The 14576-nt window shown below is 45.4% G+C and overlaps 1 protein-coding gene across 1 annotated transcript; it reads right to left on the bottom strand.

Moving 5' to 3' along the window:
- Nucleotides 1–3866: 3866 nt before the first annotated feature.
- LOC120044091 (ubiquitin carboxyl-terminal hydrolase 36-like) lies at nt 3867–14576 on the bottom strand. The gene is made up of 4 exons (XM_038988680.1): nt 14468–14576; nt 5187–5467; nt 4677–4898; nt 3867–3985 (listed from the first exon to the last, which is right to left on the bottom strand). The coding sequence occupies exons 2-4, from the start codon at nt 5452–5454 to the stop codon at nt 3867–3869; spliced, it is 609 nt and encodes a 202-aa protein (XP_038844608.1). The 5' UTR covers nt 5455–5467; nt 14468–14576.

Here is a 14576-nt window from a genome sequence, read left to right on the forward strand (position 1 = left end):
ATCCTCTTCTCTCTGCACAGACCATACAAACGCTTCACACACGCGCGTGGCCGCCGCCACTCTAACCTGGTGGTCCCAGCGCGCACGACCCACGTGGAGTTCCAGGTCTCCGGCAGCCTCTGGAACTGCCGATCTGCGGCCAACAAGGCAGAGTTCATCTCAGCCTATGCTTCCCTCCAGTCCCTCGACTTCTTGGCACTGACGGAAACATGGATTACCACAGATAACACTGCTACTCCTACTGCTCTCTCCTCGTCTGCCCACGTGTTCTCGCACACCCCGAGAGCTTCTGGTCAGCGGGGTGGTGGCACTGGGATCCTCATCTCTCCCAAGTGGACATTCTCTCTTTCTCCCCTGACCCATCTGTCTATCGCCTCCTTTGAATTCCATGCTGTCACAGTTACCAGCCCTTTCAAGCTTAACATCCTTATCATTTATCGCCCCCCAGGTTTCCTTGGAGAGTTCATCAATGAGCTTGACGCCTTGATAAGTTCCTTTCCTGAGGATGGCTCACCTCTCACAGTTCTGGGTGACTTTAACCTCCCCACGTCTACCTTTGACTCATTCCTCTCTGCCTCCTTCTTTCCACTCCTCTCCTCTTTTGACCTCACCCTCTCACCTTCCCCCCCTACTCACAAGGCAGGCAATACGCTTGACCTCATCTTTACTAGATGCTGTTCTTCCACTAATCTCATTGCAACTCCCCTCCAAGTCTCCGACCACTACCTTGTATCCTTTTCCCTCTCGCTCTCATCCAACACTTCCCACACTGCCCCTACTCGGATGGTATCGCGCCGTCCCAACCTTCGCTCTCTCTCCCCGCTACTCTCTCCTCTTCCATCCTATCATCTCTTCCCTCTGCTCAAACCTTCTCCAACCTATCTCCTGATTCTGCCTCCTCAACCCTCCTCTCCTCCCTTTCTGCATCCTTTAATTCTCTATGTCCCCTATCCTCCAGGCCGGCTCGGTCCTCCCCTCCTGCTCCGTGGCTCGACGACTCATTGCGAGCTCACAGAACAGGGCTCCGGGCAGCTGAGCGGAAATGGAGGAAAACTCGCCTCCCTGCGGACCTGGCATCCTTTCACTCCCCTTCCTCTCTACATTCTCCTCTTCTGTCTCTGCTGCTAAAGCCACTTTCTACCACTCTAAATTCCAAGCATCTGCCTCTAACCCTAGGAAGCTCTTTGCCACCTTCTCCTCCCTCCTGAATCCTCCTCCCCCTCCCCCCTCCTCCTCCCTCTCTGCGGATGACTTCATCAACCATTTTGAAAAGAGGTCGACGACATCCGATCCTCGTTTGCTAAGTCAAACGACACCGCTGGTTCTGCTCACACTGCCCTACCCTGTGCTTTGACCTCTTTCTCCCCTCTCTCTCCAGATGAAATCTCGCGTCTTGTGACGGCCGGCCGCCCAACAACCTGCCCGCTTGACCCTATCCCCTCCTCTCTTCTCCAGGCCATTTCCGGAGACCTTCTCCCTTACCTCACCTCGCTCATCAACTCATCCTTGACCGCTGGCTACGTCCCTTCCGTCTTCAAGAGAGCGAGAGTTGCACCCCTGCTGAAAAAACCTACACTCTATCCCTCCGATGTCAACAACTACAGGACCATTATCCCTTCTTTCTTTTCTCTCCAAAACTCTTGAACGTGCCGTCCTTGGCCAGCTCTCCTGCTATCTCTCTCAGAATGACCTTCTTGATCCAAATCAGTCAGGTTTCAAGACTAGTCATTCCACTGAGACTGCTCTTCTCTGTGTCACGGAGGCGCTCCGCACTGCTAAAGCTACTCTCTCTCCTCTGCTCTCATCCTTCTAGACCTATCGGCTGCCTTTGATACAGTGAACCATCAGATCCTCCTCTCCACCCTCTCCGAGTTGGGCATCTCCGGCGCGGCCCACGCTTGATTGCGTCCTACCTGACAGGTCGCTCCTACCAGGTGGCGTGGCTAGAATCGTCTCCGCACCACGTGCTCTCACCACTGGTGTCCCCCAGGGCTCTGTTCTAGGCCCTCTCCTATTCTCGCTATACACCAAGTCACTTGGCTCTGTCATATCCTCACATGGTCTCTCCTATCATTGCTATGCAGACGACACACAATTAATCTTCTCCTTTCCCCCTTCTGATAACCAGGTGGCGAATCGCATCTCTGCATGTCTGGCAGACATATCAGTGTGGATGACGGATCACCACCTCAAGCTGAACCTCGGCAAGACGGAGCTGCTCTTCCTCCCGGGGAAGGACTGCCCGTTCCATGATCTCGCCATCACGGTTGACAACTCCATTGTGTCCTCCTCCCAGAGTGCTAAGAACCTTGGCGTGATCCTGAACAACACGCTGTCGTTCTCAACTAACATCAAGGCGGTGACCCGTTCCTGTAGGTTCATGCTCTACAACATTCGCAGAGTACGACCCTGCCTCACACAGGAAGCGGCGCAGGTCCTAATCCAGGCACTTGTCATCTCCCGTCTGGACTACTGCAACTCGCTGTTGGCTGGGCTCCCTGCCTGTGCCATTAAACCCCTACAACTCATCCAGAACGCCGCAGCCCGTCTGGTGTTCAACCTTCCCAAGTTCTCTCACGTCACCCCGCTCCTCCGCTCTCTCCACTGGCTTCCAGTTGAAGCTCGCATCCGCTACAAGACCATGGTGCTTGCCTACGGAGCTGTGAGGGGAACGGCACCTCCGTACCTTCAGGCTCTGATCAGGCCCTACACCCAAACAAGGGCACTGCGTTCATCCATCTCTGGCCGGCTCGCCTCCCTACCTCTGAGGAAGTACAGTTCCCGCTCAGCCCAGTCAAAACTGTTCGCTGCTCTGGCACCCCAATGGTGGAACAAACTCCCCCACGACGCCAGGTCAGCGGAGTCAATCACCACCTTCCGGAACACCTGAAACACCACCTCTTTAAGGAATACCTAGGATAGGATAAAGTAATCCTTCTAACCCCCCCCCCCCCCCCCCCTTAAAAGAGTTAGATGCACTATTGTAAAGTGGTTGTTCCACTGGATATCATAAGGTGAATGCACCAACTTGTAAGTCGCTCTGGATAAGAGCGTCTGCTAAATGACTTAAATGTTAATGTTAAATGTTAACGACTCCAACCTAAGTGTATGTAAACTTCCAACTTCAACTGTACCAAATAAATAAGAGTTAAATGGGTTTCCATCGCATATTTCACTCTACTGACGGTTATCACTAAAGATGTGTTACATACTGAGTGTGCCCACTCTGGTCTTGGCACATGAGCACTAGACAACAGCTCACACTCGTAGATACAGTGTGGGTATAGCCTACATGATGATTATTATGACTAGAGAGATGATTTTATTTGTCAAACGGCAGTGAACCATCGATCATGACCAGAATAAGACCCTGGATATTTGTTGGAAAGGAGGATCAAGCTCAACACCTTGTACTTCCACCAGCCTGTGAAGTTGTTTCATCTGTAGTAAACTGCATGGTTTCCTGAGTCGTTGTGGGAAGACTACACAACATGTCATCATGTGACTCCAATATGATGTTATAGCAATACAGGCACATAAAAGCATTTCCATTACTAACATAATTCATCTTTGACATAAAACCATCCCCACCGTGTCTAGCGTAGTTTGTATAGTTGACATTTGCTGTTTTCATCTGGCCTGTTAGGACATTCTCCCCCCCGACGTACTTTAATCTCAAAAGGGATGGATGGAAACTTGGTTAGTGTTTCTGAAATTAAACTGAAATCAAGAATGTAACAGCCAATCAATATCATGTACCTTACAGGACAACAAACATGTCAATGCTGCTAAAAACAAGCTTGCACTACAATTCTGAAAAACCAACGCCAACTCAATAGATGGACAACAGCTAAACAAGAAGCATACTACTTACTTTTTAGGTCTCGGATGAAGGAGACAGGCTTGATGGCATTTCCCGTGTTGGCAAAGGCTTGGATGATGTGGTTCTGCATTATACAAATCATACAGAAACCCGACTGGTGACCTGAAATGCACAGGAATAGAATAATGAGGTGAAGTCAAGTCACCGTCATTACCCCACCAGACTGGCCAAGTCACCGTCATTACCCCACCAGACTGGCCAAGTCACCGTCATTACCCCACCAGACTGGCCAAGTCACCGTCATTACCCCACCAGACTGGCCAAGTCAAGTCACCATCATTACCCCACCAGACTGGCCAAGTCAAGTCACCGTCATTACCCCACCAGACTGGCCATGTCACCATCATTACCCCACCAGACTGGCGAAGTCATTTGACTTCGAGCACAACAGTTTTCTTAAACATATGTTCGTTGCTTATTGTGTGTGTCAGATGTTGGCTGCTTGGTTTATGACATAATATGAATCAATTTCTTATCTTGCGAATGCACACAAACTCATTGTTTTTAAGCAAACAATATGCTTGAAGACACATTTCAGTTGAATGCATTCAGTTGTACAACTGACTAGGCATCCCCTTTTACTCATGGGAGTAGAGCTGTTGGACATGTGCCCCTTTCCATCCAACCTTTGAGGTCATTTCTAGACAATATATTTGTCCATTTAAGGGACCTGTTTAGTCTCAAAAACTAGAAGCAAAAGATTTGTATTGCCCCATTTAATGGTTTTGCACTACAACGCCTATATTGTGCCATTCAAAAAGGTATCTAACCAGAGGTCAACTAAACTACTCACAGGCACGACTGTGCTCCTTGGAGAGTAGATAGTTTGCCAGGGGCGGTGTGTAGGTGAGACACTGCACAGTGGAGTTAAGGAAGCAGGTGTTGCCCAGGTTGTGGAGGCCGGCTCCCACCCGGTAGACACGCTCCCAACGCATGGAGAGTCTGTTCCCAGGGAAGAGCATCTTCTGCGGGGCGGGGATCCCATCACTCTGGCCCCCACACTGGTTGTCTGAAACTGGTGGATGGAGGAGTGAGATTAGAGAAATTGCATGGATAATTCAGAAAAGCCAGAGAATAGTTCAGCAGACAAACTCAACAATTTAGCCTAACTGATCACTTCACCAAAACCCAGAGAGAAACACTCAAGGTGAATAGAGCTATTCTTCAATTCCACCAAAAAGGTTAAGACAGTGGGGGTGATTAAGAATATCAAAGTGTGTTAATTCTGTGTGCAGTGAAAACTAGACTTAACAAACCTCTTGAATGGCTCAGAGAGAGTACATTTCCCAGTCAACGGCCTTACCTTGCCTCTTGATCTGAGCGGGCTCTGTGCTGGCCCTCTGACCCGACGCGGCCCCCTCACTGCCGCGGGGGTTGAGGATCACATATTTGGTCTTGAGACTGTCCAGCTGATAGGAGAAGCCTTTGCTGGCCGGCTCAAACTCAATCTTCTGCAGCAGGACCTTCTTGGCCGAGGAGGCCAGCAGCTTATTGAGGTCGCTATCATCGCCCGCCGAGGAGTCCTTCCGGCCGGGCTTCAGGGCCTCCTTGAGTTTGTCCACTATAGGCATCGTTTGAGCATCACTGTGGATGAGACAGAGGGTGGGATTCAGGAATCAGAATCACCTTTGCTTACATGTACCAAGGAAATTGACCTGGTCAAATGGCACTGACATGTAGAACACATAAATAATGATGAAGACATAATCCACACAGGCCTACAGTATAGATAAAACAAAATCAGAACAATTACACACAATAAGGCCAGTTTGAGACTAGTCAAATAAATCTATGCTAAATTAAATATTTAGTCACATAGGAACAAACACTAAATTCCACAGTGTGTATATAGATGTTTTTCAGCGTGCCTCGGAATAAAAGTCATGATACCATAACAATAATACACCTCGGAAATCTTACTGAGCAGCAATTGGTCTCAACCCTGTGTAGCACATCCACAACATCCAGTCCACAGTACAGCACTGCAGCGTCATCATTCCCTCAGAGGCTACTGTAGCAGTGAATTTCTATTTCCTGTCAGTGATTCCTAAACTGGCAACCCAGACTGTAAACCCGGACTGTAAACTGGCAACCCGGGCTGTAAGCATGGAACTCGTGCTTTTCGGCGAGAGAGGGGCATATTATGTGAGCAGCAGCATATTATGGCAAGAGGACTGAGTATCTGAGGAGTCAGGCTGGGACTTGGCAGCCGTCTCTGTTGTTATGCAAGATAGTGGAGGCGGGCATGATGTGTGTGTTCATGCTCGTGCATGTGTGTGTAACGGGGAGAGGGACTCGACACAAGCACAACTGCTGTCTACCAGGTCAGATACTCATGTTCGGTCTATTCCTACATCAATCAAGTCATCGCCATACCAACCACCCGACAGTCCACTGTCACAACAAAGGAAAGACTGGTGTGGTACAGTCATGCTGTTTGTTACATGTCCTCAGAATGCCTTCAGTTATTTCTACGTGCAATCTTTGTTATATTTGTTTCATTCATTGTTGTAACCGGTGATTATTTTTTTTCCGCCTCAGGGCCCAATTTCATAAAGCGTTAGAGAAGGAGTGTTGATCTCAAATAAGTTTGCCTTTTAGATATTCTAGTGAATATGAATACATGGACAGCGGGAAGCTGATCCTAGATCAGCAATCCTAGTCTGAGACGTTTCTGAATACAGGCCAGGTTGGTCTAAGAAAAGCTACAGAATTGGTTTTAACAGACACAGGCTATACTGCACATCACTTGTGTGCTTAATATGTGACTGAGTAGTGAAATAGGCTAGATACTGGTCCTCTGTAGCTGTTGGTAATGCATGGCTCTTAAAAACGCCAGGATAGTGGGTTCGACTCCCAGGAGTAAAATCTACACACGGATAACTAAGTTGCTTTGGATAATCGAGTCTGCTATGGCATATCTCATATCTATACCTACTGTCATACATCTGTATCTACTGTCCAGCATCCTGAGCTGGTAAATCTATCAGAACACCAGCAACAACTGGCCCTTTAAAGGCAGCAGCCTCTTCAATAGGCCATCTCTGAGCAGTTAACAGAGTGTAGGTGCACATTTCACAAACCCTCCCTGTCTGCATGCGTCAGCTGTTTGGGCAGTGGAGTGAATGACTCCTGAATGTGTCATTTCCGGCGCATGCCAACATGCTGGCAGACTGAGTTGAATGGGAAATGATAACAGGGTAGTGACAGTAGGCTAATTGCTCCAACGCTTCCCTCAGTCCCAGTCCGCCTCAATTACAAAGCATCCAGTGTGGACTAGGCCTCAATGTGTCACTGATCAAAACAAGTATGTGGCTAGTGTTTTAGTTGAACTCAATGTGATTTCCCCCCCCAGCAGTACTGGCTTAAAATAAATATAGGCAAGACTAGGTCAGCAGGTAGCCTAGTGGTTAGAGCGGTGGGCCACTAACCGAAAGGTTGCTGGATCGAATCCTCGAGCTGACAAGGTTATATATATATTTTTTTTTTTAAAGAATTAAAATGCCTCTGAACAAGGCAGTTAACCCACTGTTCCCCAGTAGGCCGTCATTGTAAATAAGAATGTGTTCTTAACCGACTTGCCTAGTTAAATAAAGATTAATTAATATATATATATATATTTTTTTTAAAGTCTACTACAAATAGGCTAGCTGGAATAGTCAGGATGAGAATGATTGAATAGGCTACATTCCATTAGCTCAAAGATATTGTGAGCTGTTAAAAACCAGCCCGCTTAGAGTAAACAAAGGACTGCTACACAATCCCTGCGTCAACTTGATGTACGACCAGCAAACTATAGTGCATCACTATGTTAGTGATGCACTCGCATGCTGCCATTGAGGGGTTGAAATGCACCGGGGAGAGGGAACAGCTCTAGGTCAACAGCACACAGACACAGGATGGACCAGTCACAGAGCAGGGTTCTGTTCAAACCCACACTTGACAGAGAAAAGGGAGGGGAGCCTGACTCATCATTAGATATGGTAGTGACGTAGCTGAGGGAGGAGAGCAGGGGGGCTGCACATGCAGCATCACACGCACAAGGGCAGACTAACCTTCATGTGCTGCTACTGATAGAATTAACAATCACACAGCCCACAGTGAGATGGCACAGCTGACTGCTGAGATGTAATGGGTGGACCACCTACAGGGATTTTCAGTTTATTCACCAAACCGTTTCTATAGGGGTGCTGTTCTACCCAACCATTGAACCATGTAGGCTACCACACAGAATGTTATGCCACTGTCAGAGACACTGTGGACCCACGACACTACATACTGTTTTAATGACATCACAATCAAGAAAACGGTAGGCTTTTTACTTACATACTGATACCAGGATTAGTATCACAATTGTCAATACCAAAATGATACCATGGCAACAAAATGCACATTAGCCAAAGTCACAGAATGGCACTTCCAGACAGAAATTCAGCTACTTGCCTGTTCAATCATTAGGCATCCTGAGTGCAATAAACACATTTGAACTTTTTCACGTCAACATTTTTCAGAGACAGCCATGCATGCATTAATTAAATCAATTATACAATCAATTTGACGTTGACTTAGTTTAACTTCATTTATTTGAATGGTAAATCTATTGATAAACTGGTTAAATCAAGATGTAGCCTATTCACAATACAGGGGAATGCATATTCAATAGAGTGAGAGCATGCATGGGGGTGAGCTTGTTTTGGCTGATTTCATGGGGCTACAGATGGCAAATAATCTGTGTTTCCCCTCCAATTGGGACTCATTTTATTGTACTGATAAACAACATCTGCATAGAAGTAGCTTATTTTATAAACGTGTGCGCTCACTCTTTAACCAGTAATGACATCATTCATGAGGCAAGGGGGGGGGCAGCTGCAGGCCATATCAGAGAGGAAGAGGTGAAGTGAGAGGTCTCACTCTTTAACCAGTAATGACATCATTCATGAGGCAAGGGTGGCAGCCGCAGGCCATATCAGAGAGGAAGAGGTGAAGTGAGAGGTCTCACTCTTTAACCAGTAATGACATCATTCATGAGGCAAGGGTGGCAGCCGCAGGCCATATCAGAGAGGAAGAGGTGAAGTGAGAGGTCTCACTCTCACCAAAATATGCCCACGGCATTTCTATGGGAATATTTTGTACCCAAGCTTGTCACCTGCCTTTGGGTCAACGACTCCCGTTAGTAGGGTGGAGACATGAGCATCCCATGATCCATATTCACACAGAGTCAGTTTGCAGAGGCAATAGATCATCTTTCAGAGAGATGTAAGATCGATTAAGTTAATTAATAAAGTTGTGGTGGCAATCGAATAAAATTTTAAAAAACTACTAAACTGTTTTTGCATTATGGTTTGCAAACAAAAAAATGCCGACATGCAAACAGCGAGCTTCTGCCTTTATAAGTGTGCACATTATTATTTGCAAAATATAGGGTTGCAAATTTTGGGGAATAATCAGATGTGGAAACTTTGTGGGATTTAACGGAAATATATGCAATCTAATATTAATATAATTTAAATGTGTTTTTTTTAATTGGATACTTCACCTTTGGATATATTTACCATATCATGGAGACAGAAACATACACCCTATAAGTAGACAGACAATTGTAAATTATTAAATCCTTCCAAAAGAAAATTTTAAAAACAATTTAGTTATGAATTGAACTTAAATGAGTTGACTCTTCACATGGAATGATTTCACTGAAAAGCAAAAGGGAATATTGAATGATCCCCAATGATCCATCGCATCTCCGAAAAACATTCAACATACATCTGTAAAATGATAGTCTAGAAACTAAAGCTTTGGTTGTCTTCCTCTCAGGCTTCCATGTCTTCTCCCTGGACCTCCTCAATGTCCACCTCTTGAACATCAAACTCTGAGGCCTCACCTTCACTGTCACTTTCCAACCCTGTTGAGGATGGCTCGTTGTCAGGCTCAAAAAGTCTCACATTTGCCCGGATGGCCACCAATTTTTCAACCCCTGTATTGGTCAGCCTGTTGCGTGCGTGTTCCCAGACAAGGACCAGTTGCGCTCTGAGGCAGCTGATGTTGGTGGGATTTGGAGGATGATTGAAGCAACGGGAAAGAGCCTCAGATCCACAAAGTCCCTTCCACCTGGTGACTGATGAGATATGTTGGCACGACTGCCATATTGCATCTCCATCCCAAAGCCCTTTCTTGGAAGTGTACTTGGCCAGACTGCCAAGAGCCTTGCCCCCATCCAGGCCAAGGTGGCGAGACACGGTAGTGATGACACCATAGGCCTTGTTGATCTCTGCACCAGACAGGATGCTCTTGCCAGCATACTTGGGGTCCAACATGTACGCTGCAGCATGTATGGGCTTCAGGCAGAAGTCTTCCCGCTTTTTGATGCATTTCAGAACTGCAGTTTCCTCTGCTTGGAGCGACAGTGAAGTGGGCAGGACAGTACGGATTTATTCTCTTACATCTGCAAGCGGAGTCTGAACATCAGACAGGATGGCATTGTCTCCCTCAATCCATGAAATGCCTACTGCTATAGGGTTCAGGAGTTTCAGGCTGATTACCACTCTCTCCCAAAATACATAATCCAGGACGATCCTCTTGACGGGGCTGGTCATATCAGCAGACTGTGATATGGCTATTTCTTGGAGACTCCTTTCCCTCCAGGAGACTGTCAAACATAATGACAACAACACACCCAAAGGGTGTTGCTGGGCAGCTTCAATGTGGTGCTCTTATTCTTCTCACTTTGCTTGGTGAGGTAGATTGCTGATATAACTTGATGACCCTTTACATACCTAACCACTTCCTTGGCTCTCTTGTAGAGTGTATCCATTGTTTTCAGTGCCATGATGTCCTTGAGGAGCAGATTCAATGCATGAGCATTGAGGGTAGGACTCCTCCACTTTAGACAATGCAGCGAACATGTTCGCAGCATGGTCTGTCACCAGTGCAAATACCTTCTGTGGTCCAAGGTCATTGATGACCGACTTCAGCTCATCTGCAATGTAGAGACCGGTGTGTCTGTTGTCCCTTGTGTCTGTGCTCTTGTAGAATATTGGTTGAGGGGTGGAGATGATGTAGTTAATTATTCCTTGCCCACGAACATTCGACCACCAACCAGAGATGATTGCAATACAGTCTGCTTTCTCTATGATTTGCTTGACCTTCACTTGAACTCTGTTGAACTCTGCATCCAGCAAATGAGTAGATAAGTAGTCTGGTTGGAGGGGTGTCTCCTGGGCGAAAAACATTCAGAAATCTCTTCCAATACACATTGCCTGTGAGCATCAGAGGTGAACCAGTTGCATACACAGCTCGAGCAAGACATTCAGCAGCATTTCTCTGACTACATTCGTCCATTGAGTCAAAAAAACTTCTGTTTCCAGGAGGACCATAAGCTGTTGCTATAGATAAGGTGTCTGATTCATCATTTTCACCTCGAATAGAAATAGAGGGAGTTTTGTCAGAGGCTGCTTGTTGTGAGCGCCGAGGGAACTTAATGAACTTGGCCAGATGATTCTGCATCTTTGTTGCATTCTTCACATATGATTTGGCACAGTATTTGCAAATGTGCACAGCTTTTCCTTCTACATTTGCTGCAGTGAAATGTCTCCACACATCAGATAGGGCCCGTGGCATTTTCTTGTAAAGATTAGAAAAAGGAGTAAAAAAAACAAATACAATTCCATGTACAGATAACTATTTAAGCATTTAGATTAAACTCTTTTGTAAGATAAATGTTTTAAAATGAAACATGTATGGAAACAGGTGAATTAACACCCTAAAACTAAAACTAACAAGCAGAAATTGTTCACAAGTTAGATATGATTTAAACACTTTGCTGTAGGCTACTATTTACAAGTTATCAAAAAATTATGTATGTCATAAAATATATTCACCCCACCCAGTATTGTAATCAAAACTTAACAGAAAGCATGTAGTCCTTGGCTCAGACAGTGTAGTAGTGTGGGCTCAATAGCATCTCATTAGTGTGCAAGATCTTGAGAATCAGCTGTACATGTGATGGAAGAACGCAATGCAGAGGGTTGCAATTCCATTGAATTGGGCATAGTTTAACCAAAATATGTCACTAGACTAGAATTTCCTTACATGTATCCCACAAAAAATGGTTCGCTGTTATAAGCTAACTGTTTGATGAATTCCCCAAATTCACCAGAAAGTTTCCAACCCTTTGCAACCGTAGCAAAAACACCAGAAAAAGAGACTGAGGGGCAAAATACAGACCCTCAAATGGTTGGGCAGACGTGGACAACATGGACTTACATTCTACAGAGGGATTTGGAGGTGAAAACGTAACATTTAAGCAGCTGCATTCTCTCCACAGCTCCACCAATCTGTCATAATTATGGGTAAATCCTGCCTATTTCTACAATTTCTCATCTTAAAATCTGATATTAAACCCTAACACTACTAACCTTAAGACCAAAAAACACTTTTTGTATTCAGACATTTTTACAATATACAATTTGTGGCTGTGGTAGCTGTTGGTTTCATCTTTGCCGTCATTGTTTGGTTCTCACGTGCTTTCCCAATCGCATCGTATACCTCCTCATACTACAAGATACAACCAAAATGTGCCCGAATATAAAATCGGGACATCCCACCGGGGGTCTGGAGAACGGAACAGCCAGAATCAGTGTGTCCTTGACCCGCTCAAACTACACGAGTCCCAATGACCTGATCCTAGCCCAAGTTCATAGGATTTAATCTCGAACATGAAAATGTGTCTGGGACGGCAAAAACGTGTAGTGTATGCACGGCAATAACCCACAACAACGAGACTGGTTATGCCGAATATACACCACACGATTTTGCCATCTTGTAGTATGAGCAGTGCTACGATGCGATTGGCTATTGGCAGCAGTCCATGCCCAATGAGCACTCAGCATGTGAGACCAAAACAATGTCGGGGAAGAGGAACGCAACAACAACCTGCACCATGTGGACCAAGGTGATGGAAAACTGATTGGTGGATGCCTTTTCAATGGACGGGTTCGTTTTACATGGTCAGGTGCCCCAGCTTAGCAAAGTTCGCCCATTTAAGAAGATTCCAAGGGTCTTTAAGTAAAATCTCCACTCACCCGGGGCATCGTGCAATGCAAAACGAACTCCACCAATATTACATTGCGTCCTACCATGATAGAAACAAAAAATCTAATTTATTATTATCCATATTCTGTGCACCCGTCTCTTTTGGGATGTTTCTGCACATAATAATGTGCACATTATCTCAACACTAATAAAGCAGCTCAAAGTTTGCGTGTGGGTATTTTTCCCTACGACAATAGAAACGCAGGGGGATCAACTAAGGAATCATCGTGTAATGTGAGCACCACAGTCCTGGGGTTGAAGATGGATGGAATTAAAGATTTGGGACAAGGAGATAGGTAAATGTGAGCACATCCAAGTTGTTACGATTGTATTAGTCGTGTGGTGTATGCCCAGCATTAGCTACTTGCCACAAATAGCTAGTATTACAAACCTGCTTCTTATAAGGCCAAATAGTCCATATGTTTCAACTTGAAGGCTCAGCATGGAAGATGCTGAATCTCAAGTCTTAACATCGGCTATAAACCCATCGAGTCCCATTGCTGGACATTGATATTTTCAAACACTGAACTTCTGTCGGGAAACAAGCCAACTTCCCTGACTGAGACTTGACCAGTGTTTACAAAAAAGTATCCACAGGATTGTGAAGTGTAGCTAGCAAGTTAACCTAGCTATTCCAGTAATGTACTGTTTACTAACTCGCGCTCTCCCCTTTAAGTACAACAATACCATAGTTCACTAGCTTACGGTTATATAGTGCAAAATTAACATGTGTTTGTAGATTGTTAGTTAGCTAAATAAGACACGGCGACTTAGTCGCTAGCAAATATTTTACAGACAGAGCAAGTTAGCTAGCCAGCCATGTTGGCTGCAGTAACTACTAACGTTACATAGTAAGTTAGTAGCTAGCAAGCCAGGTTAGATACTAGACATTCTAGCTAGCTTAGCCATCAAACGTTAACTAATCTGCAAAGCGAGCCAAATACAACGCAATTTGTGACATTCTTTTTATTTCATTGTTATGGGGCCTCGTTCAATATGTACTTATGTGTATCTAACTTGATATTTAACTAGCCAACTTGACCAAGGCAGTGTAATTAGCTAGCTCGTCTATCGTCGCTAGCTAGTCGAACCTGGTTTGGTCAAAATGTCTCCACGCGGAGTACTGTGGGTCACGAGAGGCAAATGTTAGCTAGCATCTGAGTTGGAAACACGTAACTTTAGTTACTACGCTAGCCGATAAACAAACATGCTTTAGATGAGGGATAACAGTTAGCGTTATTCGTTACATGTATCTATTTGTAACAACTGAAAACTGTCACTGAATGGATAGCTAGCTAACAAAAATAACCACGTAACATCAGTAAGCTAACTGTTTACTGCTAGCTTTCTGGTTAGCAACTTTGCTAACGACTAACGTGGCGTCTCGATGCTGCAATGTGGTTAGCTAGCTACCCCCCAACCTCCTCACAATATCCGTCAGATGTTTAGTCGTTATAAAAACAGATCGATAGACTGATCATTAGTAACACTCACCTTAAGTTCAATCATCCGAAAACGACGACTTTTTGGCGATAAAGACACTCTGCCTGGCTACAGTTCCTTAATTGTGTTACATTCTTTCCCCCATGCTGCATTCTGAGAG

The sequence above is a fragment of the Salvelinus namaycush genome, chromosome 3, assembly GCF_016432855.1.
Source record: "Salvelinus namaycush isolate Seneca chromosome 3, SaNama_1.0, whole genome shotgun sequence".
NCBI classification, from domain to species: Eukaryota; Metazoa; Chordata; class Actinopteri; order Salmoniformes; family Salmonidae; genus Salvelinus; species Salvelinus namaycush.

Bases quoted from the DNA above. Each gene is read 5' to 3' on its own strand.
- LOC120044091 (XM_038988680.1), bottom strand. From the start codon at position 5,454: ATGCCTATAGTGGACAAACTCAAGGAGGCCCTGAAGCCCGGCCGGAAG. The intron at 4,899-5,186 runs GTAAGGCCGTTG...TCCATCCACCAG, and splicing joins CGCTCAGATCAAGAGGCAAG to TTTCAGACAACCAGTGTGGG. The intron at 3,986-4,676 runs GTGAGTAGTTTA...TGTGCATTTCAG, and splicing joins CAAGGAGCACAGTCGTGCCT to GTCACCAGTCGGGTTTCTGT.